The following is a 25,854-nucleotide window of genomic DNA, read 5'->3' as shown; positions in this document are numbered from 1 at the left end:
GCACGTAATTACATCGATACAAGGAAAACTGATTAAATTAGTAATGGTAAGTATTAAATTTAGTAATTCTTTTTTTTGTTCGTTTCTAGCTATGGTTTAAACATTAATAACCATCTATAAGATACTGTCGGGTAAGATTTTGTACATGAATTAAACAGTCAGAAAAGAGATCAAAAATATTAACAAGTTAATATTACAAGTTGTTTGCATTCGAATAATAGGATTAATTGTTAATTTAGGATTGTAAAATGTGCACTGATTACGAAAATGTATGGGGACCGAAAAATTAAGACCATTTACAAGAGGCGAGAGTGGGATGATATTGTGGATTAATTTGTAAATAAACGTTATATGATTTATTCTTATACAGTCATTAATTTTAAGGAGATCAAGGATAGTTAACAACAGTTCATAATTATAATGAGCCTTGGGTAAAAAGTGTGTATGGCTAAATTCTATAAATTTTCGCTGTACTCCTTCTATTTTGTTCAAGAGGTATTGGCTGCAGCCACCCCATGCAACCCAACCAAACAACAATCTAGATCGAACCAAACTTAAATACAATATGCGAAAATGACGATTTTAACTGGCGACTCATTTTAAGGGAAATTGCCAAGGAACGACGGCAAAGGTTAACAGTCCTAGTGACATGAATGGAAAAATGTAATTTTGCGTCAAATATTGTACCCAAATCTTTGGTTTCATTTTTCGTGTGGATGGGTTTTGAATCAACAAGGTAGGAGTTCATCTTGGCAAACACTGGCAACATGAGTAGTTTTATTGCGTGCAATTAACCGTTTAACAACCGCTCGAAGGCGTTTAAATTCAATGAGATCGGCTAAAGCTCCTGTACGCTTTTTTTGCGAAAGAAATACTTTTTCTGTTTAATAGCAGCGCGAAGGGCTTGAGAATACCATAAGGGAAATGCGGGAGAACCACGAAGACCCTTACGCGGAATAGCCAATTCCATCGCAGCCCTAACGTGAACCGTAAGAATAGCCACGCAATGATTAACATCACGCGATTCGAGGAGTATAGCCCAATCAACATCCCTAAGTGTGGAGTAAAGGAGGTCATAATCTCCTTTTCGGTAAACGTAAGTAGAGTCAGGTGGTGGAGGTGGTGCGCAAGTTTCGTCCGGTAAGGTAAGCAAAAATGGGGGATGATATGCATCGATGGAAACTAGAGGATCCTCTAGGCCATTAATACACAAATTATTAAAATTTGTAAGACAAAAATCCAATAGATTACCAGTATTATGGGGAGCAATAATCTGCTTGAGATTAAAATTAAAACAGAGTTCAAATATAGGGGTAGCCTTGGAACGAGTGGAAGCACTACAGCCTCGTGTGCTGTAGTTCTTCCAGTCGACCCCAGGAAGATTAAAATCACCCAGGAGAATAATGTCAGCAGCAGCGCCATCCTAACCCCGTATTAAGCTATCTGAATATAGCCCATAATCGACGTCAGTGAGGGTAGGGCGAAAGTAAGTAGTGCCCAGGACTAAAGATTGAGAGGACGAACAGCGAATTTCAATAAAAACACTCTCCGAAGTACTCTCAAGGTCGCGACGCCTACAGCAGTGGATGGATTTCCGCATGGCAATTAATGAGCCACCACCGCGGACATTATCAAATTGGGGATCCAAGCGATCAGCACGAAAAACATTGTATGAATCGGGAAAATAATCAATTGTAAAATGTCATTGTCACAAGTTAGGTTAGGTTTGGTTAAGTTAGTTTAGTAATATTTTGTAAATCAATTAATAATGTTACGCCTTTTCCAAAATATTGATGTTAGCTTCATCGAATTCTCAAAGAATATGCCTTTTCCAAAACATTACTGTTATGTTAGGTTAAGTTAGTTTAGTAATATTTTCTAAATCATTTAACAATGTTACGCCTTTTCCAAAATATTGATGTTTCGCTTCATTGACTTCTCAAATAATATGCCTCTTCCAAAACATTACTGTTATATTAGGTTTGGTTTGGTTTGGAGGACGTCTCTTCCTCGATTCTGTTGCTGTAAACTTGTATTACAAGCAAAACATAAAATAAAATTTTAGAATCAACAATATAGTGTAATATGTATATTCACCTTGATATAAATATAAATCTCTCGTTTTAAGTATCATTTTAAAGTAACATTAAAGAAAATGTAACTGTTTACGGCTTATTTTAGCTTTCCCTTTAATTTACATAAGCCTTTCAAACCGTTTCCACGGTTAACTCACTGCTACTTCGTTTTGTCGGAGATAACTAGGCAGTGTACACTAACGTTAAGTGCAGCCATTCATGGCTATCTCCACTTTTCGTAAACCGCCCAAGGTGCGGGATTTCGGTCCAATGGGACCTCCCTTCTTTGCTTTCGGTTGAATGGGATTTCGGTTCAATGGGAGGGAATCAGTTTATCATGAAATTAATTATTTTGAAGGGATTTCGTATCGATGTTCGTTAACTTGTAAGCACCTTGACGGACATTGGTTTAAATTCTAGTGGCTTGACAAATTTTCAAGTTTGCACCAAAAAAGTTTTTTCAACGGTTACAATTTGTTGAGAAGACTGATAAGAGAAATTATTTTGCTCGGACCAATAAAATAATGTCGTTTAGTTAATAGACCAAGAGCCAGTAGCCTGGATCTTACCTCATAAAGTACAAAAGGTCTGACCATTGGAACGAGTTCAGTTTTAATGCTCATTAATAGATTTGGCCGTTTTACGCGTCACAACTGGGGCATTTGAGGGTGGCGGGTCATGTTTGACCCTAATGAGGTATGATTTCTTACCTCATGAGGTACATGAATAAAGGTGGCAAATGATAGAATTGGAAATGGCGATTCCAAATATATGAAATCTGACGTCATCAAAGGGGGCCATCAATAAATCAGACGGGGGTTAAAATGGTCGAATGAAGTATGAATTCTTACCTCATGAGGTGCATGCATGAATCCGGTGTTCTTTGATAGATCTGGTCGTGCTAAATAACAGAATATAAAATCTGACTGGAAAATACGCGGCCTGATTCTTGCGTCAGACTATGACAACTTCGTGCCTCATAAAGCTAGATTCCCACTCGACCGAAAAAAACCGGCGGAAATCACGCAGCATACGGTAGAAATTTTACTTTACGCCGTCGTACGGCTGTAGACTATACACACTACGACTGAATTTTGAGTTTGGCGGTAGATATTTTTGGGTCACGTGACAGATTAGAGTGGTTTCCATAACACTTATTTCGCACTCTGAATTGGTATCTCTGTCCCATTGTCGCTTAGATCGTACAAGAAAGTATATTTTCTAACTTCCTCAATAAAGACTTCCTTATTAACATCTTACCTCTATATACTTCCGTTAGATACATTTTTCTTTCTTCGTGGCATGTTTCCGACCAAAAAAAATACATGGCGGCTATCAATCTATCTAGCGTATGCGTGCACTCTTGAAATTTATGACGTAGTCAGTGTGATAATTTCATTGGCTGAGACACCGGCGTAACGCCGAACACGACCGAAAAATAGAACACAACTTGCGCCCGGCCGAGCGGAAATTCCGTCGGGCTCGGCGTAAAGATTTTTCGGTCGAACCCCTTTCTGCTTGGTCTCCGTCGTGATTTCCGTCGAGTGCGAGTTTAGCTTAAATGTAGCAGGTGATATATTGTAAAACCAGCCCCACTGGTGTGAAGTACGTTAAACTTAATTTGTTTGAGCGAGTTGCCTCTGTTTCTATCGAGGTAATGTGGTGAGATATTTTTGACTGTTATAAATGAGATGAACTTAAATTGGCATCATTTAATAATAGAGCTATTTCAATTTGGGGGTAAGGAGAGTTTTTGAGGCGGGGTTTCGCCAGTCCCCGCCTAGGTGCTTTATTGTGCGCGAAATTTAGCTTAGAGTTCTACAGTGGCCCGCACAGTTGGGCCTGCCAATAAACGGAGCCGGTTTCTCAGTACTGTAAATAACATTTTATATTCCTTTCTGCGGAATTAATACATAAACCACTTCATTCTAAACGAGTTATGATATAAAATTTTTCAGTCATCCGTGCTTGCAGTGTATGGGCCATCAGAGCCGTCGTGAAACACGCAGTCAGATCCAAATCTCTCCACATTGTAAACGCTACGTGACTCTCCGCACTTGCCCACCAACCTCAATAACCTAACACTAAAGAACATATTCGTTTACATGAAGGAGGCTTGACACCCGCTCGCGCCTAGGGGACGCACGGTGGTGCATTTGAAAGTGATTACGAGTTATCATTAAAACCATACCCTTGACAGTGCTAAAATTATTACGCGTAATAAGTGACCAGTGAACAAGAAGCGCCTACAAAGTGGCAAGAGGTGGTGACGTTTCATATGTAGGATTAGTTGTGATTTAGAAACTCTAAAGTTCGGATGCGGAAATTCCTTGATAGTGGCGCCTATGAATATGTACTTTTTCGATATCCAAGGCTAAATGCATAAATTTGCGCATCACCCTGATTTTCCATACGCTACATAAAATTTTACATTTTCCTTTCGAATTATGTGAAAGATCGTTTGCTCTTTTTAGAAATTCAGTAGAATATTTCAAATGTTTATTATTGATCCCTCTAAACGTACTGCCTTCAAAATAATCAATTTCAGGATAAAATGTTTTCAGAAAATGGAATTGTTCTTGAAAAAGCGGAGATTTGCAATTTTTTGAATAAATTTTGTGGGAATAAATCGATTAACGGTAAAATCAGTTGAGTGAATTAAATAGTGATTATGGATTAAACTAATAAAAATAATTAAATAAATATCTGAACTTAAGTCAGTTGATAAACCTCACTCATATCGTTGGTTTCTTCGGTCTTGCTCCAAACCAAGACGTTTTTGTATAATAATTGTTTGTCTTCATAGTTTTTTGTTGGATAATTTTGAAACTCGCTATGATTGGACCACCCCCTCCATAAGTTTTCTAGACGCGAAATTTAATAACAATTTTTTTAATTCGCCATTTTTTTGGTGGTGCGGATCGCGGCGTACTTAAGGACTAAAAATAGGCGTGGATAATTCGAGTCCATTCTTTCACGAAGAGATGGAGCGCTTTATAATTCTCCCGTTTCCTTAATAATCATAGTTTAACCATTAAGTAAAAGGTTTTGACTAAAGGGAAGATGACGCAACGAAGGATTTGACCTTGAGAGTTAGGTACAGTACATCGACTTTTGTAGTCAAACTTTTAAAGTATTTCAAGTGTAATTAGTATGTTTATAATTAACGTTATGTTTTTCTATTTTAATTAATTACTCGAGCCGTGATTGTTGTAACCCCAACTCTTGGGTATCATTGGTAAGGGATGAATTAAGGATATGACATACTGGAAGGATTTTCCGGTATCTGTTATAGCATCAGACTTATAAGACTTCAAAGCGGAGACGGCATGTTGTTTAATTGGTATGTGGAGAATTAATCTTTCGGTAATTTATTTAATTATTCGAGCCGTGTTTGTTTTACGCACAAGAGTTAGGTTGAAAAGAGAAGATCTAGGGCTATAACATACCCAAAGAATTTAACCGTATCTCTAATAAAACCAGACTTGTGACACCTCAAACATTTTTGCATATTTCCCTTTGCGCCACGTATTTGTTATACAAGGTCGTTGGTCAGTTCTTAGCTGTAGGTAAGGTTTTCATCCCTTTAGAGATATATTTCGGGGCGCATTCATCACCAGGCAGCGCAAAAGGGGCAGCTGTGCTAAGCCTTGGACCATCAGAAAATATATGCTTAGGCGCCTGTAGTAATGAAGAGCGAAATCTCATAATGCACATCGCGTCCATGCATCGTTCCTAATCACCATCCCGTCCTTCGAGTCGCTGCGCCAAGGCTAGCTGATTACCCATGATCACTTAAAACGTAAATAACATAATACAACTATAAGAAGGAAACGAAATTTTGTTGCCAATTTAAACTAGTTTAAAGAGTTGGTCCTACCTCCTCTCCTTTTTTACCCACCCGCTATGTTAAGCTGTAAGAGGAAGATCGTCGTTTGTCCCACTGTCCGAACAGCCCCTTTAAGGGTAGAAGTAAATGAATCAATCAATGAAGGGCGAGCTGCAGCGCCAATACGTATAAACATCCTCTAATCGAGCAATAAAATTAATGGTTAAATTATAAGTGCGCCCAGCCCCAACTTGTCTTACCCAGTGACAGATTATGAACAAGACACTGTATGCACGTGTTTAGAGGGCCCCCTTAAGATCTGGCCTGTCATATCGCATTGGGCCCGAGTGCCTATGGGCCCCCCGAGGGTGTTGATCCGGCACTAGTCTTACTCGTTAACTCGTTTTCACGAACGCAAATTTCAAAATCCGCGGGCTTTGCCATGAAAACAAAAATTCCTTAAAGGGCGAGTCTCATTTTAAAATACATTATTTAGATCCAATTTAATGAGGTTTTCTCTATAAAATGCGATAAATTTCGTTAAATAAAAAGGTAATAGAGCTATCTCAGTTGTACGTCAGTGGGCGGCCATGTTTGGTTCCGCTTTGGTCACACTAAGGTATAGAATTTTACGATTGGAATAAGACTCACTCTTTAATGAAGAACAAGCGACCCACCGTTATGTTTGTTCTTCATGGTTGACTCGCGTGTTTTAGTGTTTTGGTTATTCCAATTTTAAAAAGATAAATATTTTCCCTTTCGCGTCTGACATTTTTAATCATGGTTTATTTGTTTTTATTTCAAAATATTTAGTTTTATTTTATTTACCCGATTGCCCACAAAAGCAATCATTAAATTCCAATCACTCAATAAAAGCTACAAGAGTTCTCGCAAGTTTTTCCCCATTTCGATTTGAACCCTCGCAACCGTTCAGTGAGCGAGAGTAAACGCATGATTTTCCTCATTTAAACTCATGTACATGTTGACCGAACCAGTTCGGCTCGAGTTTCCGGAGAAGCGACATTTTTAAAATCGCCTATTAAGTATTGATCAGACTCTTTTAGTTTAATACGTCCTATGTGGACTAATCTAGTTAGCAGGTTAATTAAAAGCCTTAACTTAAACGTCACCAAACCCCAATGATACAAACAATCAAGTTGTAAACACGCTCTTTTTCATGTTAATTTTTATTAATGTTCTTTAGATTTATTACATGAACATAGGAAATGATATTCATGGAACTCGGCGGTGTCATTGTAGAGGGGCATTGTGATTCCGGAATCTAGACATGACTCATTTCCCACTTTGAATATTTTCTTACATTTTGGTTCCATTTTTATCGCTTACTAATTTGGGAGACTTCGAAGCGCGGGGCTTATTATTCTCACGTTGACTTTATGCGTGTCAGCTACTTTCCAGCATTATTCGCTGGCAATTAAAAGACCATTTCCGATTTCGATATTAATGAGAGGGAAAGGCACGGGGTTAAAACTCAGCCCTGGTCGCTGGTCTTAGTACTAGTACAGTGGTATACACGAACCACACTAGGCATCGCTTCTGCGCGGTGACGCTGGTTGACTCTTATCGTGCATGACTCGCGAACAAAGAGGAAAAACGCCCATGTCTTGGGTTATCCTCTCCTAAGTTCTAATACTTCAAATTGTAAACGATAGGATTTACATGGGTCAACAATCAATAAAAAATGGCGCTGAACGTAACTGAGTTTCTTGGAAATGACGGATATTTCAAATACAGGTGGCCGATTTGCATTTTCCAATCGTAATTTAGTTAATGTCTATTCTACAATTACTATCTATTATTGCAGTTACGCCAATGGAACTCCCGTAAACATCATGACAATAGAGGTGAGTTTATCAACAGCCGGTGGCGTTAATAAATAGCTTCTCTCGTTGACAGTTACATTTCTTGACAGGAACATTGGCATGAAAAAACCAATAGAGACTGGTATATGTTTATGGCGGAATATTTACAACGATTCTTCAACATGAAGTAAATGTCATTATTCAAACTAATAATTGGGAATATAAAATATAGGAATATAATAGAATAAATTTTAATCAAAAAGAAATTAATAATTAGTTACCTCATTTTAATCATACGGATATTTCTGTATCGTTCTCTTTGACTCGATTAATTGTTTACGGAGATTAGTAATCGAATTTTTCTTTCAATGGTATTAGAACCAGAGTCAGAAACAATTACTTTTCGCACACACGCACCTTCACACTAAATATTGATTTAATTTCGAAGATTTCAAAAACGAATATCAACCAGCTTAAGGAGTATAAATTCTCATTGAACACAATTATTTTTCCACTATGACTTTCAGGGTGAATTTCCAAGAGCATGTAGTTAAGTACTGTGACTTCATAAATAACTTCTTCGATAAACCTTCTTTCTTTCACGTAAGTGATTTTAAAATTTAATCAAGTTCCGAAGTACAAAGTATTATCATTTAACGCTTACATTGAATTTAGAAAGCGCACATTATCATGTATGACCTGGTAGGCTCAGTTTTCGATCAAGTTCGACTGGACCGTTTCACCCCGTCTCCGCCCTGTGGCATTCTCAAAACAATTGTCGTGTCCCAACCCCAAGTGACAGTCACGTCCACTTCCTGGACCTTCTTAAATATGGACACCGATGTAAACGACGCTTATTGAGAAGTTAAGCTCGAGTCATTGAACTATATTCTGCGTTCAATTAGGTGGAGATTTTAACGGTGTCAACCTTGGTCCTAATGTCGCTTTTGCTCGTCGTTCACTCCATCGTAACCAACAAGTACAAACTGTTGCCCACCATGAAGACTGTCAAAAAACTGGCTCTTGAATCCCTTGAAAATGTTTGGGACAACGCGTCGCTCTTGTGCGCCGAAGGTAAGAGATTAAGTGAAAAGAATTCACTCTTCCGAGAGCCAGTTTCATACTTGGATTGTGGTCCTCTTCATTACGAAAGATGGCCGGCTCTTTAATCGGGCATTCGAGCTAACGTCGTAGTTTCCTTCCGTAGCGATTCCCTTCGTTTTGCCCCAAATTACTTGTCGTCTGCTGGCCGCGTCGTGGATGATCTGCGGCACTTTCATTCTCTTTTTCTTGGGTTGTTTCATGCGGACGGAATTCACGACTGAAAGCTACAATCCCGTTGATTCTCTCTCGGACTTGATCAAATCGAAAATTCCACCTGTAATGATTAGATATGCCACTGCTGTGTATCTGGAAAATTTGGTACATATCTAGCCTTCTTGGAGACAAGTTCTCTATTCTTCTGACGTCACTGTCGCGTATCTATAGTCAAAACACGACCCAGTTGTTAAGGAATGGTTCGACGCTCTCAATCCAAAGGAAATGTTTTACGACTCGCCACCGGATTTAAATTCAATTCATGCCTTATTTCCCGTTATTTCTGGAAAGAAAGCCATGATCGTGCAGGACAGTCAGCTGCCCGGTATGATCAGCTCTTCGAAATCAAACGAATTCTTGCTGGACAATGGAGGACTTCATTTTTCGCGAGACGGTATTTCTCTCAACTACTTATACCTCGTTTTCAACACCTCTTGGATGAGAGAAAGTCCGCAAATCGAAAAAAACGTCCAACTGAGGTCAGTCTAAATTTTATCAAAGCAATGTTTAACAGTCCTGACAATTGAATGTCGTATCGCAGCGTGGCACCCATTTTCGAAATGCAAATTTTCAAATATCACGACTTACAATTGCATTATAAAATTGAACGGATTACATGGAAGAGACCGTTGAAAGACGCGGTTGCCTTGGATTTGAGTAGCGTCAGTGTTCCTTTCTACTTTCTTCTCATGCTGTTGTCAACGACCGTAGCCGTTCTCATAACCGAAATAATCTTCAACTTATTCGATTAAACGACGAAAATTAGATACTTCGCTAGACAAAATTGGAAATTCTCTAAAATACAAAATACTTCGAAATTAATCACTCCATTTTATGTCGCACTTAAATTTTACTCTTTAACTTACGCACTTAAGATCATATCAATTAAAACTGGCAAATGAGGTGTCGAGTCACGCGAGGTTTACTCGTAACACTTTGACGTCATATTTATGACAATTCCGACTCGTTTACATTGAAAAAGTGAAGTTGTAACTTCAAAAAAAGCACAAACAAAATTAAAATCTCTAACAAATTATACGTAGAAACAAATAAAACTTTGCTATTCAAAGCCAGAATAAAACTTATAATCGATATTAAGACGACTGAATGAAGGGAGCCAAGTAAGTTATGGGTATTAAATTTGCTCTCATAAGTAGAACAAGTTGGGAAAACCAAAATATTACCTCTCCGAGTCAAGAGGTCTACTACTACAAAGATATTTACCTAGATATGGAATTATTTCTCTTTTTTGAAGTAAAAATTTACGAAATATTGAAGCAGTATTCCAAGCATAGCGAATATACAGTAAAGCAGACGACATTTTACATCCAATAAGGATAAATCTTGGACACATGGAAATCAGTTAATGGCAAAAAGAACAGGAAATGAAGTCTACGCTTCAGCTGTTTACCCTATATTCTGATAGCTACATTCACAACTGGTTAGCAGTGTAAACACTATCGTCTCGTCTCACCTCAACAATATTCTTAGTTTGCCAACATGAGTGTTAACGTTAAATAATACCAAAGCTAAATTGTAGCTAGACGCACTGATAGTCAATGCGCACCTTAAAGGAATAGACAAGCCTATTTTTTTTTCTTCTTGATATATTTATAAGTAGCGTAAGTGCAAAGATCCGGGTTTAATTTTTTAATTACGATTCCAGCTTTTCAATTAAATACCCTTAATTAACTTATAAGTGCGTCGCCATTGACCCCTGTAATGAAGCTTCTCTGTATGTTGTGTGACGTGTTAGTCCAATCGATGATTGGCTCATCTAAGAACACACTCCGCCAGTAAGATAGTTCGTTTTACGCGTCGTCTGCTGCTAGAAACGTTCGCTTAATTTCGTTTTCTGGATCGTCTCACTATTTTTAAAGTAATGCCTAATTGTATTATAGCTAATTGTAAAAATTATCCCAGGCGGTGGGGTATTAGTTTTTTCAAAGTTCCACATGCTGGTCGCCATCCGGAAATTGCAAGACAATGGATAAAATATGCCAAAAGCCCTATTCAAAAGTTATATGAACCGGTATTGAATAATAAGCCTTTGACAAGTGATGAAATAGATAGGTTGAAAAATCTGGACTTCAGAGTATGTGAGAGCCATTTCGCTTCCGATTCTATAGAACCGGTGGGAAAATGCTATTCAAAACAGAGGCTCAAAGAAGGAGCAGTACCAACATTAAACATTCCAAATGATGCAACAGAGCTTGAGTTAGTAGCTCCCCTACTAATTCAGGAAGATGTTACCTCATTAGCCAATGTCCATGAAACTGGGACGCGGTTTGAAAGTGATTCTTGTGTCATCGGGATTCAATACGAAGCCAATACTTGTGACATCGGGATTCAATACGAAGCCAATACTTGTGACATCGGGATACAATGTGAAGGCACTACCTGTGAATTTGGGGTTCAGTATGAATCGGCTAGCTGAGAATTTGGGGTTCAGTATGAATCCTCACATAATTTACTTAAGTGTGATGTGAGTATTGATACGTGTACGGCTGAAGATATTAATTTTGAAATGTCTACGTTGCATAAGCAAAGAATGAAAGCCGTACAGAATGATCATTGTTACGGTACTGTACTGAGCACCCCCAAGCCAAAGACATCGCAGCACCATTCAACTCCTAAGGGATGTGTCGTACTCGACTCACAAATTGACTTGGATGAATCTTTAATTACCCCAATTAAGAACGATTCGCTTTATGAGCCAAGTTTAGACGACTCTACTTTATCTACAGAGTCCACTTTGGTAGATAGTAATATATCAATCGGACAAAAATTAGTTGTAGAGAAAAAATACATAGTGTTTGAGAGTCAGCTAAACCAACTATTAGGCAGAGTGAAGTGTGAGAGAGCGGATTGCCAAAGTGTAGTTGACGTAACGGAGTCCGTAAAATATGACATTGGAACCCAGTTAACTGTTAAATTAACATGCATTAGCGGACACCAATTTATGTGGCAGTCGCAACCCGTGTTAGGAAAAATGCCAGCTGGAAATTTGCTACTCGCTGCTAGTATTTTGCTTTCAGGAGCTACATTTCACCGGATAAATTCAGTTTTTGAGTATATGGGTTTGCAAAGTATTGGCAGAACAACATTTTAGCAAGCCCAGAAAACGTTGATTATACCCGAGATTAAGGTAGCTTGGAAAAATGAGCAAAGAAAAATATTTTCCGCGTTACACTATAGCGACGAAGTTAAAGTTTCGGCAGATGGGCGATTTCATTCACCAGGCCACTCTGCAAAATATTGCAGCTACACTTTCCTTGACCAAGCTACTGATAAATGTATTCATTTTGAGGTGGTTCAAAAGAATGAAGTGGAATTTAAATCAACTAATATGGAGTTAGAAGGTCTAAAACGATGCTTAACTAAATTGATGAAGGAAGGAATTGAAATAAGCCAAATTACTTCTGATCGGCACATTCAAATTAGAGCATTCCTAAGGGACAGTTACCCTCAAATAGACCACCAGTTCGACGTGTGGCATTTGGCTAAGAATGTGGGAAAATTAATTACAGCCGCAGCTAAGAAGAAAGGGAACGCTGAACTGAAACCATGGTTAAAATCTCTAACAAAGCATATGTGGTTTTACGCTGAAAAGTGTAATGGTGATCCCAATGTGCTTGTTGACATGTGGAAATCTGTCTGCTATCACTTAACAAATGTGCATTCATTTCCAAGCCTTCTACATCACAAAAAATGTATTCATGAGCCTTTATCGTCTGAACAAATTAGACGGAAGAAATGGTTAAAAGTAGATAGTTCCGCTTATGAAGCAATAGACAATATTGTAAATAAAAATAAAACTTTAAAAGATCTTAGGCAAACATCGGAATTTTCTCACACTTCAAAACTGGAGTCATATCATAGCCTGTTGTTGAAGTATTGCCCCAAACAACAGGAGTTTGACTATGAAGTCATGGTTGCACGAACCATCTTAACTGCGTTAGACCACAATTTCAACGTTGATAGAAAATTTTACTTTGAAATGGAGAGTGATTCCACTACAAAAACCGGAAACAAAGAGGAATTTGAATATTATTATTCTAAAGCAACCGGAGAGTGGCATGCAAGACCACTAAAGGAACCAAAATCTTATAACTTTATACACACCATTCTGGAGAACATCGTCAACAGAAAACTTACAGCAGAAGAGGATATTCCATTAGCAAATCTAATGGTGAGCACTCGCAAAAGGATAAATATTGCCCCCATACCAAGACCAGACAAGTCCTCTTTAATAAAGGAGGCCAAAAAGAGAAGGCTTTTTCAAAATTAGATTAGTTTTTATGACATAAACAGAAAAACTAGAAGTAAAATATCTTCTATTGAAAATAATTTCCTGAATACAGTGAATATTAAAATTTTGAACTTAATCGTAACACAATTGTTTTGGAGTAATTTCTTTATCACAAAATTCAATTTCTGGATTCACTTAATTTTAGTTAACATAAAATGGATTTGATTATTAAAATATCCAATATTGGGATTTAATTATTAAAAAATTCAATATAGGGATTTAATTATTAAAAAATCCAATATTGGGATTTAATGATTAAAAAATCCAACATTGGGATTTAATTATTAAAAAATCCAATATTGGGATTTAATTATTAAAAAGTCTACTTTTTGGAATTATCACAAAATCCAGTTTTTGGTTTTAATTATCACAACATCCAGTTTTTGATTTTAATTATCACAACATCCAGTTTTTGGATTAATTATCACAACATCCAGTTTTTGGATTTAATTATCACAAAATCAAATTGGAATAAATCAAAAGTTTTCCTTGAAGGCTTACACACTCATAGATTATTAGCAAATATCAATAAATATTAACTAGCGCATAAATCAATTCTCCAATCGAAATCCTTCAATTTCAACGCCAGGCTGGTAGCTGGTATACAAATTAACGTTTTCTTCGGGAAAGTTCTTTCTAATATTCAACAGAGTGCACAATGGAAGCATTTTCCTATTTCTCCTCCCTAATTTGTCAAATACCAAGTGTGTGTAGCTTCTGTAGGCTGTATAACGGTATGTTCTAGTAAAAATAATGTTATGTTACAGCATATTTTTGAAAATGGCACTGTAAATATTTAGCTTTTACTTGTTTGATAAGTTTGCCGGAGGAGCAGGTCTGCGACGTGAGTGCAGATAACTTTTGTACGTCGCTTTTAAAATGGGCTTTCTTAGACACATAGCTTTATAATCTGCATTGAGAGTAATACAATGAGCAGAGCCTAACTCGTCTTCTGTTTCAAGGAAATTCACTGCTTCTGGAATTTGTTGGCAACAAATAAATCCCCCTCGAGCGTCTTTTACGTTGATATATTTTTTAAAGTTAGTCAACTTTTGCTCAGTATCGCCAAGGCCTAGCCAAGCGGGCACGCAATTACCGCATCTACAGTTTTCCATTATTTGATCCAAATTTATGTTTACAACCTGATTAAAGTTTATTTCCTCGTTCTGGGCATTTAAATCCATCTGTCGTAATTCCTCGTCTGTATACTCCGGCTCTACTTCGTAAGGATTAACCCGAGGCATGATGGCAAAATCAACCTTAATTTCTCTGCTACCGCAGCTACCTAACCAAGGCCCTGTTTATGTTGAAAGGACTTGTCAACCCGAAAATTCTCTACGTTAAAAGTAAAAGCATTGCCACTGTGATGCCCTCGGTCACTGAGGTTCGCGAATGACTGTTTGATGAACTTTGCTATGAAACATGACGGCAGAATATTATTGGCCACCAGAGGGTGAGCAAAAGCCAATAAGATTTTAGACTAGGAAATTGGCGAAATTTTTGAAAATACAGAAAGACACCTTACAGTACGGCCTAACGCGAAGGGGTCAGTATATTATGTTACATGCTCATATCTTCCTTAATATTGTAGATAAATGCATGGTTCCAATTTTAAATATGCATATTTTTATATGATATTTCCAATAAGAAATAAAAAATTCTAGGGTGAACCATTCCTTTAAAGAGAATAAAAACTCTGTAGCTTAGCCCTACTAATCTAATTGCCACCATGATCTTTTCTTCTATTATAAAATCTTAACCATTATTTAAGAGTGTATTTAACTTTCGGCTCACTCTGAACCGTTGATGTCTCTTCGTTTCAGACACGAAAATCAAAACCCAAAGTTTACTTCACCTCAGGCCTCAATTATTTACTCAATATTTCACTAAGCTTATTGCAAGTAATACTAGATATACCCGCCGGAGTCTAGATCAACGCTTGCTTCATGAAATTACTAAACCAATGATTATTCTATATACAGATGTAGTATAGCTTAAGTAATATATAAACAGCCATTTCAAATAATAATATTAAAAAAAATCTTTGGAATATCAAAATGAAACAGAGCTTTAAAGCTACAAAAGTACTAAATGCATCATAATTACGAAAAATATTTACACATATTCACTTTATATTAAGGATAAAGGGAATATTATGGTTCTGTAGGATTTCATTACACATCAAAACAAAACGAACTTCTAACGTAGCACACTGCGGCACTAGTGTAATAACGGACGGACACACACAGACAATAACATAGACTGCTTTTTAACTCTTAATTTCCGTATTAATTTTGAATTGAGAAACAAGATTATCTTAAATATTAAAATAAATATAATTAATATTTAATATTTTCTTCGTTAGTTATTCGCCTTATAGAACGTTATATCATTTTAAAAAAGAACAATTAAACATTTTTGAGAGACTCGACTAATATTGGCGTTTGAAATGAAGCATACGCCGGTTGCTTCGCCTTTCTAAAAAAGTAGTATATAAGGGTTTCGAATCGCAGCTATGGATAAGAACAGCACAATTGCGTGAACCTTTAGTGGAAGCGCCACCTTAGGGAGGCAGGACGTTTCTCGTAACCCTGGCCGATCGCCGCGTTGTCTTAACCTTAAGGATGATGATGGAGTAGAAGCCAGGTGTGCAGACTGGTGTCCATGTGGGATGAACAAAAACAATGACCAGAAGATGGTGGTGTGTAGAAACCAGTGTGTACAGACTGGTGTCCATGTGGGATGGACAAAGACTAGAAAATGGTGGGGATTAGAAGCCAGTGTTTACAGACTGGTGTTCCATGTGGGATGGACAAAGGCCAGAAGATGGTTGTGTGTAGAAGCCAGTGTGTACAGACTGGTGTCCTAGTGGGATGGACAAAGACCAGAAAATAGTGGTGTGTAGAAGCCAGTGTGTACAGACTGGTGTCCATGTGGCATGGAAAAAGAGCCAAAATGATGGTGGACTATAGAAGCCAGTGGGTAAAGACTGGTGTCCATATGAGATGGACAAATGGCCAGAGGATGGTGGTGTTAGACAGGTAATGGATAATAGCTATGGTAAGTGGAATACAATTTTCCAAATTTCCGGGAACTGTAAATGCGGTCCGGAGTTTGGGAAAACGTTTGCTCCGATTTGAAAACTGCGAACGCGGTCTCCTGGGGTGTAAGTCAATAACAACAGACAGACACACAGACAGACAGACACGTCGAAATTAGAGCCTCTCCGTGACATACGTCACTCGGAGAGGTAAAAACTATAAACAAATTCGTATATCACAGAGAAACCATGACACGGGGGCGAGGCCTCCATTGGGGTATCCCGTCTCCCTCTCGCCAAGAAGCAACGACAGACTGCCGGAGTTCACCCGAGTTCACTACACGCGGAGGGAGGCTAACCAACTCGCACCACCAACTCTGGAGGATAAATACCCCTATGGTGGCCTCGCCCCTGTGTCTTAGTTTCGCTGTTTGTAATAAACGAATATGTCTATTAGCAATAAATAAACGCGACCCGTAATAATTTTCAACTAACTCCATTACGAGGAAACAACGCAACTAATTTGATATGAAAAGTCGACCTAAGGTTTAATAGTTTGTAACACAACATTATTTATTGACTGTTTACCGGGTATTTAAAAGCTAAACAATGTTTTTTTCATTATTCATGATTAAGTTGAAAGAGTCTGAGTGTTTTGGGTCAGAGTTTTGTTCTTGTTTAAAAGCAAGCGCGATTAATTAACTAGTTTTGCTGTTATTATTACTCGAGAACAATGGAAAATCTCTCACCACCCACCTCTGTAGAGAGTTTGAAGCCTTCAGTAGTAGCCCTCTAGTGACAAGAATTAGTATTACTATATTCATTATAAGATGACCCCAGCTAATTTAGAATTTCGGGTTTTTTTTCATTGTTTATAAAATAACATTCCTATTATGAATAAAATCAATCTAGTAATAAACTACAGTAACTTACTCATTAGGTTCATTTTAAACTTAACCTACAGAACTTTATCTTAATTAATTACAGAATAATATTTATTAAACTAGGGTTGGTACTGGTAAATGTGAACGATTCTATTTTTCTTTAAAATTTTGTAGCTAATTTTTGGGCGGCTTAAATTCCTTTTAAAAGGGCTCAATTTGTAGATTGCATATCGAGAATTACGATAGAAATGGTATGAACATTGTAGGAATACGTGGATGAAAGATACGGACCTATATACACACCAACTCGGACTAATCAACTTAAGTTGATGCCAATATTAGGTGTTGCTTAATACAATACCATCAGGGAATAAGCTTTAGCAAGAGTTACAATAATCCCACGATAACAAACCTTTAACCATTAGATAGATCACGTGTTTTGCTATAAAATTGATATTAATATCTGTGGTTTCGATTCGGAATTCGATTCAAAAATAGAGCTGGAAAAAACCAAGTAAAAATTGCAAATGTTTCAAGGTTAATTAGAATCCTTTTTAAACTATTTTACTAAAAAATAAAAAGTAAAAGTGGTGTAAGGAATCTACGTTCGGATAATATTAACTTTAAAATACATCATTGACCCAAAAAAGAATCAAATTTCGCGCCATTAGTAAATTTATCAATTTAGCGGTAAGAGGGCCGTAGCTACCACTACTTATTGGGCTGGAAAGCGAAAAAACAAGAGGTATCGAAATAAATAGGACTTCTTAACAAATTATTGAACATTTTGACTCGGGAATTGTTTTAACTATATTATCCTATTATCACTTCTGCGTAAACTTTAATCTAGGTTCATGAATTTAGGCCCTACGTAATGGTAGCTCCTTTCCTAGGGCTTTTCTTATTCCTCCCAATTGATTATCATTGTTGTTCACATTTGAGTACAGTGTCCAGTCACTACCTCCTTCAGTATTTAGGGTCACGGTGTTTACATTTACCAGCGTTGTTCACATTTGGGGTCCTCTAAGGGGTTTGGGAAAAAGGATATTGTGCCAAATTTAAGAGAGTTAAAAAGCTGAAAACGTAGCGAGATGGGGCTTTCATATCCTGAAAGTTTCTGGTGTCTAACGTTAGCTCCACAGGAGTTATTCAAAGATTTGCAAAAAGTGTTCACAATTTCCAGTACCAACCCTATAGTAACTTCCTCAATCGGTTAGTTTTAAACTTAACTAAACTGCATCATTATTTGCAAAGTTATCATAAACTATAGTATAATATTATAAGTTACTCAGCCACACTGGCCTAATGTATCCAGCATTTTCTTCCCGCCAAAAAAGTGTTACCTATATGCGACCCCAGTGAGAGAAAATAACACTACTCTCGGCGCTTACGTATTTCCGGTAAAGTACCGGAAAAGGGATCAACCATTGAAACTTCGAACTAAAAGGTAGTTAGTATAAGCAGACGACGTTTTAGATATGTTTTCATTGTTTGCGGACGGTTCAGAGTCGTATTTTTTCTTTGAAATTATTTTAATGGGTCAGGTTTGGCGCAATTAAAATGGCAGAATTTTGGATATTTTTTGGCAAAGCCCAAATGAAAGAAACTCATTTAAATTATTATTTAATTTATTCCGTAGGCAACGTTCAGACTGCAGAGGCAGAGCTAAACAAGAACTTAATAGTCATCTCAAAAACCTAACTAAAATTTTTAATAATGCTTCTAAAAGAACTAATAGAAAAACTTAAAGAAGGGCCCAACCCATTTTTAACGAAGCCTGTTGTGAAACCTAAATTATTTTTAAATAATCAAAAGAATGAATGTGGCGCATAGAAACCAAAACCTCCAAAACGTTAATACCATTTGGAACTATCATTCATCAATATCAAGTTCTCGATATATTAATTTCAAAGCCCTAAGAGAGGGCGCCGTCTACTATCACTTTCACCCGCATCTCTTCCTCTCTAGTATTCAGAAGAAAATGCTGGATACATTAGGCCAGTGTGGCTGAGAGCCAAAGATAGAAGGGGGAAGGTACTTTAAAACGGCCGGGCACCATGGCTCTCACGTGCACCTACCTCGCGCACAGCCGAGAAGTAAGACGCCACGTGATCCTTTGAGAGGGAAATTCTAAAAGGGTAAACCCGAAAACATTTACACTTTCGCCCAAAAAGGTCAGGGAAAATCTCAGAAAAAGGTCAGGGAAAACCTGGAAAAGTCAGGGAATTTGGTTCTGAAAATTCGTGGCAACCCTGTATTATAAACATATTTATTATTTTTCTGTGAATATTAAGAGGTTAAAAAAAACAATGGAAAGGGTCAGTAGATTTGATAATAACCGTCGCCTAGGCTCTGTAAGCACGCACGAGGCACGCGCGATTCACGAAGCGGCACGAGTGTCGGAGTATCGCCGTAAAACTTAAGCCTCGGCCGTAATAACGTAAACAAACTTCTCTGATTTTTTTATTTAAGTTATTCTGGCCATGCCGCCACAGTGCTAGTACATCATCTACATATCTCCACCAAAAATCAACTTTAAATGGGGAATTTAACAGAGCAATTCTTTCTAATTGGTCCATATATACAGGGTGTTTCTGATAAGTCTGCCATAAATCAAGGGGCGTGTTCTTTGGGTCAAACTGAGTGGAAAGTGTCAAAGAACATGGGGTGTACAAGAATTTGCAACGAAGATATGGCCCCCCAAACATTGGCCCCTAAAACAAGAAAATATTCGAAAATGTAGACTAAAAAAAATTCAGCCTTATCAACTTGTTTAGAAATAATGAGACAATTTCAATAGTTTCCCTCTAACATCGTTATTGAACTTTCACCTGGCAGAAGTGTATTAAATGAGTAGAAGTATGCCTACTCTAGTAAAGTAAATTCAAAGTATCATGGTACCTTTCGGTTGGTATTACTTTTATTCTTAACAAGTTAACATGGACGTTACAGGTATTGTTCAAAATGTCCACCAGCGGCGTTAAGACAAACATGAACCCGTCTTTCGAAAGATTCTTGGACATGTTGGAAGATTCCTGGCATGTTCCTGATTGTTTGACAACCTTCAATAATTCGTCTTCGCAAGTCTTCCTCATCACGGACTTCATTCTTGTACACGATGTCTTTGAGATGACCCCAAAGATAGAAATCGCACGGATTTAAATCCGGAGATCTGGCTGGCCACGCAACTGGTCCTCCACGCCCAATCCACCTCAAATTAAACGTAGCATTAAGATGTTCTCTAACTGCACGGCTGAAATGTGGGGGTGCCCCGTCGTGCATAAACCACATGTCACGAAGTAATGCTAACGGTATGTCCTCGAGTAGTTCAGGTAAAGTGTCTCTTAAGAACGTGAGATATGCTTCACCATTTAGTCTGGGTGGAAGAAAATGCGGACCTAGTAAATGATTACCGACAATGCCGCACCATACGTTTAAAGAAAATTGCTGTTGGTGACTTCTAACACTAGTTGCGTGTGGGTTTAATTGGCGCCATTCGTGGTGGTTGTGATAGTTCAGAATTCCATCCCGGGAAAAATGTGCCTCGTCGGTTACTAAAAGGACCCGTGGAAATTGATTGTCCTCTACTCTGGCCAAAAACCACTCGCAAAAATCGATGCGTCTTGGATAATCTGCCGGGTTAAGAGCTTGCACCTTTTGAATATGATACGGGTGAAACTGATGTCCGCGGAGAATTCGCCAGACCAAAACGTGATTAACATGTAATTGTCGTCCAACTTGTCTGGTACTTGTCGAGGGGTCCTCATCGCAACATGGCAAGGACGTCTTCCTCGATTTCCTCCATGTCTTCTGGAATGTCTCGCTCTCGAACGTTGTTGGGTTGTACTTGTCCGATGTCCCTCAAGCGCCTGTCAACAGCCTCGAACGTACGACGATTTGGTATGCGTCGTTGCGGAAATTGTTCCTGGTATCGCCGCTGTGCTTCCACTGAATTGCCCTGCGCCAGTCCATACATGAGATGCATGTCTGCATATTCTGCATTGGTATACGCCATACTGTACTACCACACGTTCGTTCGAAGTGATACTGTGACGTTATCAACAACATCGCGTTACTTTATAGCAAACCACCGTTTAGTTTTTACGTTTGCGTCATGACTGTCAGCATTGTTTTTTATTCACGGACTTCATTCTTGTACACGATGTCAAAAAAATCTTTGAGATGACCCCAAAGACTTTTAGCAAACCACCGTTTATTGTTTACGTTTGTGAATAAAAAACAATGCTGACAGTCATGACGCAAACGTAAAAACTAAACGGTGGTTTGCTATAAAGTAACGCGATGTTGTTGATAACGTCACAGTATCACTTCGAACGAACGTGTGGTAGTACAGTATGGCGTATACCAATGCAGAATATGCAGACATGCATCTCATGTATGGACTGGCGCAGGGCAATTCAGTGGAAGCACAGCGGCGATACCAGGAACAATTTCCGCAACGACGCATACCAAATCGTCGTACGTTCGAGGCTGTTGACAGGCGCTTGAGGGACATCGGACAAGTACAACCCAACAACGTTCGAGAGCGAGACATTCCAGAAGACATGGAGGAAATCGAGGAAGACGTCCTTGCCATGTTGCGATGAGGACCCCTCGACAAGTACCAGACAAGTTGGACGACAATTACATGTTAATCACGTTTTGGTCTGGCGAATTCTCCGCGGACATCAGTTTCACCCGTATCATATTCAAAAGGTGCAAGCTCTTAACCCGGCAGATTATCCAAGACGCATCGACTTTTGCGAGTGGTTTTTGGCCAGAGTAGAGGACAATCAATTTCCACGGGTCCTTTTAGTAACCGACGAGGCACATTTTTCCCGGGATGGAATTCTGAACTATCACAACCACCACGAATGGCGCCAATTAAACCCACACGCAACTAGTGTTAGAAGTCACCAACAGCAATTTTCTTTAAACGTATGGTGCGGCATTGTCGGTAATCATTTACTAGGTCCGCATTTTCTTCCACCCAGACTAAATGGTGAAGCATATCTCACGTTCTTAAGAGACACTTTACCTGAACTACTCGAGGACATACCGTTAGCATTACTTCGTGACATGTGGTTTATGCACGACGGGGCACCCCCACATTTCAGCCGTGCAGTTAGAGAACATCTTAATGCTACGTTTAATTTGAGGTGGATTGGGCTTGGAGGACCAGTTGCGTGGCCAGCCAGATCTCCGGATTTAAATCCGTGCGATTCTATCTTTGGGGTCATCTCAAAGACATCGTGTACAAGAATGAAGTCCGTGATGAGGAAGACTTGCGAAGACGAATTATTGAAGGTTGTCAAACAATCAGGAACATGCCAGGAATCTTCCAACATGTCCAAGAATCTTTCGAAAGACGGGTTCATGTTTGTCTTAACGCCGCTGGTGGACATTTTGAACAATACCTGTAACGTCCATGTTAACTTGTTAAGAATAAAAGTAATACCAACCGAAAGGTACCATGATACTTTGAATTTACTTTACTAGAGTAGGCATACTTCTACTCATTTAATACACTTCTGCCAGGTGAAAGTTCAATAACGATGTTAGAGGGAAACTATTGAAATTGTCTCATTATTTCTAAACAAGTTGATAAGGCTGAATTTTTTTTAGTCTACATTTTCGAATATTTTCTTGTTTTAGGGGCCAATGTTTGGGGGGCCATATCTTCGTTGCAAATTCTTGTACACCCCATGTTCTTTGACACTTTCCACTCAGTTTGACCCAAAGAACACGCCCCTTGATTTATGGCAGACTTATCAGAAACACCCTGTATATATATCACACAGTAATGGGCTCAAGGATGATCCCATAGCTAAGCCCTCTATTTGAATGTATTCCTTGCCATAGACAAATTCGGAAATGAAGACGTACTTCCAGGGGCGGGGATAAGATCGTTATGCGCGGATCTCTTAAAAGGCGGTGCTACCGTAGTTTAAAAAAAAGTTAAAAAATGAAATATGGGTCCAAAATTTTGAAGGTTGAGGTATTTTTAGTCATTTAGTTAAAAGATCTGTTATTTTAATCAAATAATTATCATTAATTTTAAATATTAGTAACGTATGCTACTTGATAATCATAAAGATATAGTTTAAATCATTGTAAATAAAGCATTTTCATTGCTGGAGTGCTAAGCCTTAGTCAAAATGAGTCCCAGGTGCCCCCCAGACAAGATTTGTTCTGTTTTGAACTGTACCCAAAAAGGAAATTCTAAATCTGTAAGTATAGTTAAGTGAGTTTAAATTACTCCCAATAATTGTAAATTTTATTTCAGATTTCCTACCATAGTTTACCTTCGTTAGAAATCAAATCCTTTAGATTGCTTTGGCTTAAGAAAATCCGCCGCCGAGACTTCATTTATAAACCAATAAAGTACATTTATGTGTGTTCAAAACATTTTAAAAGGTCTGATTATGACCCTGGACGTGGAAATGGCAAGAATATACTGAAGAAAGGGACGGTTCCTTCGGTATTTACGTGGGATTTTACCACTGGTACCAAAATAGTTGACTCTACAGACACGGTGGTTGAAAGTTTAAATAATACCGAAGATGATGAATCTGTTGTTAAAGATATGGTATCAGATATGATCACGGTTGTCACTTCAACAGAGGAGTACATGTCATCCGTAGCCATTTATTGTAATTGTGAATGTTCGAAGAAAGTGAAAGAGTTGGAAGCGCAAGTGATAGAGATGGAAGCGAAAGCGAAAGAGTTGGAAGCAAAAGAGAAAGAATTAGAAGCGTGCATCGCTGAACTGAACTTGAAAGTATCTATCAAAAATTATCAACTCAAAAAAGTAGAAAAGGATTCACTTGATGCAAAGCATAGGGCCAAAATTGCTGAGCAGAGCTATAATGAGCTTAAACCTAGTATACACAGAATAAAGGATAACAACAAGGATATATTATTTTACACTGGCCTGCCTTGTTATGATAAACTTATGGCCTTATATAATCGGCTTAATCCAGGCCCCAATGCAGAAAACATCAACTTTTGGAATGGTGGGAGGGTTAAACCAAAAATGTCACCTGTAGGTCGAAACAAGAAATTGAATGTGAAAGATCAGTTTCTTCTAGTTTTGATGCGTCTGCGACTCGGCCTTTTTTTAAAAGATTTAGCAGACCGCTTCGGTATTTCACCAAGCACAGCGTCCAATTATTGCGTTACTTGGATAAATTTCATGTACTTTCGCTTAGGACAAATAAATCTATGGCCTACAAGAGAACAAGTTGACGCAACTATGCCAGAAAGTTTCAAAAGAGATTATCCTAGCACTCGCGTCATAATTGATGCTACAGAACTTAAATGCCAAGCCTCAAAGTCTTTGGTATTGCAGTCTGCTTCGTATTCAAACTACAAATCCACCACAACTTACAAAGGACTTCTTGGAATAAGCCCTAATGGCTACGTCACCTTCGTCTCTCATTTGTTCACAGGCAGCATCTCCGACCAAGAAATAACCCGGCGAAGTGGTTTTTTAAAACTGAACTTCAAGCAAAATGATAGTGTGATGGCGGATAAAGGTTTTTTGATTCAAAAGTTGCTAGACCCAAAAGGCATTAAATTAAATATACCACCATTCCTTGGTGAAAAAGGCCAGTTTTCGAAGGAGGAACTCGAAAAGTCCCAAAAGATTGCAGCCCTTCGCATCCATGTTGAGCGGCGAATTGCTAGGATTAGAGGGTTCCATATCTTTGATCGTCCAATTCCATTAACTCTTGCGCCTGTCATTAATCAGCTGTGGACTATTATAGCGATTATATCTAACTTCCAAAGCCCTCTCATTGTCAATATAGAAAATGAACAAAATTTAAACAACAGCTACTTGGAAAATGATGAATTTTATGAAGAAATTTTGGAGCCGGGTAATTCAAGCGCTACTATTGATGATGAGCTGGAGGAATTTGACGAAGAAATTTTGGAGCCGGGTAATGCAAGCCATACTACTGACGATGAGCCGGATGATTGTGAAGAATTTTTCGAACCAGAAAATATGTCCGTTGTAAATGACTAACCATACGGGAACGATTTTAATTCAGATGATAATGATCTTGAAAATATGGATTTATATATTTAAGAGAATACTAGCTGTAAAAATTTTAAAAATGTATGTATAAGTATCGAAATTTAATGGTGTATGTTTCAACAATCAATTTTATTTTGAATAGTTTTCCTATTTTTTTTTGTTTTTGTTTTTTTCTAGGGAACTAAAATATCACAGATATTTAGGAACTTTAGCTAGGCATTTAACCCATTTTTATCACTTAAATACTTATTCCTTTGATAAGGTTTGCAGCGCGTGAGCAAAATAAAAATTCTTCAAGATCGATTCCATCTTTTTCCATTTTTCTTGGTCGAAACGTACTCTTACAATTATCAATCCTGTAGGAAAATATGTTACGTAGTCGCACCATGGTAATCCCGATAACGCCATCTGCCCCATAATCTGATGAAAATGATCGTCATTTTCTTTCAACACAAGTTTTCCATTAATCGTTTTAATCCTAAAATCGCCACTTAAAACTTCAGTGGGGTTTTTATCCCTAATTGACCAGGGGC

At 38.1% G+C, this 25,854-nt stretch overlaps 2 protein-coding genes across 2 annotated transcripts; one reads left to right on the top strand and one right to left on the bottom strand.

Annotated features, from left to right (window-relative positions):
• Positions 1–13,321: 13,321 nt before the first annotated feature.
• On the bottom strand, positions 13,322–14,666 carry LOC149655988 (uncharacterized). The gene is made up of 2 exons (XM_089845027.1): positions 14,164–14,666; positions 13,322–14,097 (listed from the first exon to the last, which is right to left on the bottom strand). Exons 1-2 carry the CDS (start codon positions 14,598–14,600, stop codon positions 13,908–13,910), a joined length of 627 nt encoding a protein of 208 aa, XP_089701153.1. The 5' UTR covers positions 14,601–14,666; the 3' UTR covers positions 13,322–13,907.
• Positions 14,667–24,183: 9,517 nt separating this feature from the next.
• LOC149655987 (uncharacterized) lies at positions 24,184–25,309 on the top strand. The gene has a single exon (XM_089844962.1). It carries the CDS (start codon positions 24,236–24,238, stop codon positions 25,307–25,309), a length of 1,074 nt encoding a protein of 357 aa, XP_089701088.1. The 5' UTR covers positions 24,184–24,235.
• The last annotated feature ends 545 nt before the right edge of the window (positions 25,310–25,854 follow it).

This window comes from Phalangium opilio, unplaced genomic scaffold (genome assembly GCF_054372755.1).
Source record: "Phalangium opilio isolate 3A_F unplaced genomic scaffold, DU_Popi_V2 ptg000078l_1, whole genome shotgun sequence".
Lineage (NCBI taxonomy): Eukaryota > Metazoa > Arthropoda > Arachnida > Opiliones > Phalangiidae > Phalangium > Phalangium opilio.
The sequence above is the reverse complement of the archived record's forward strand: the minus strand, read 5'-3'. Positions and strand labels throughout refer to the sequence as shown.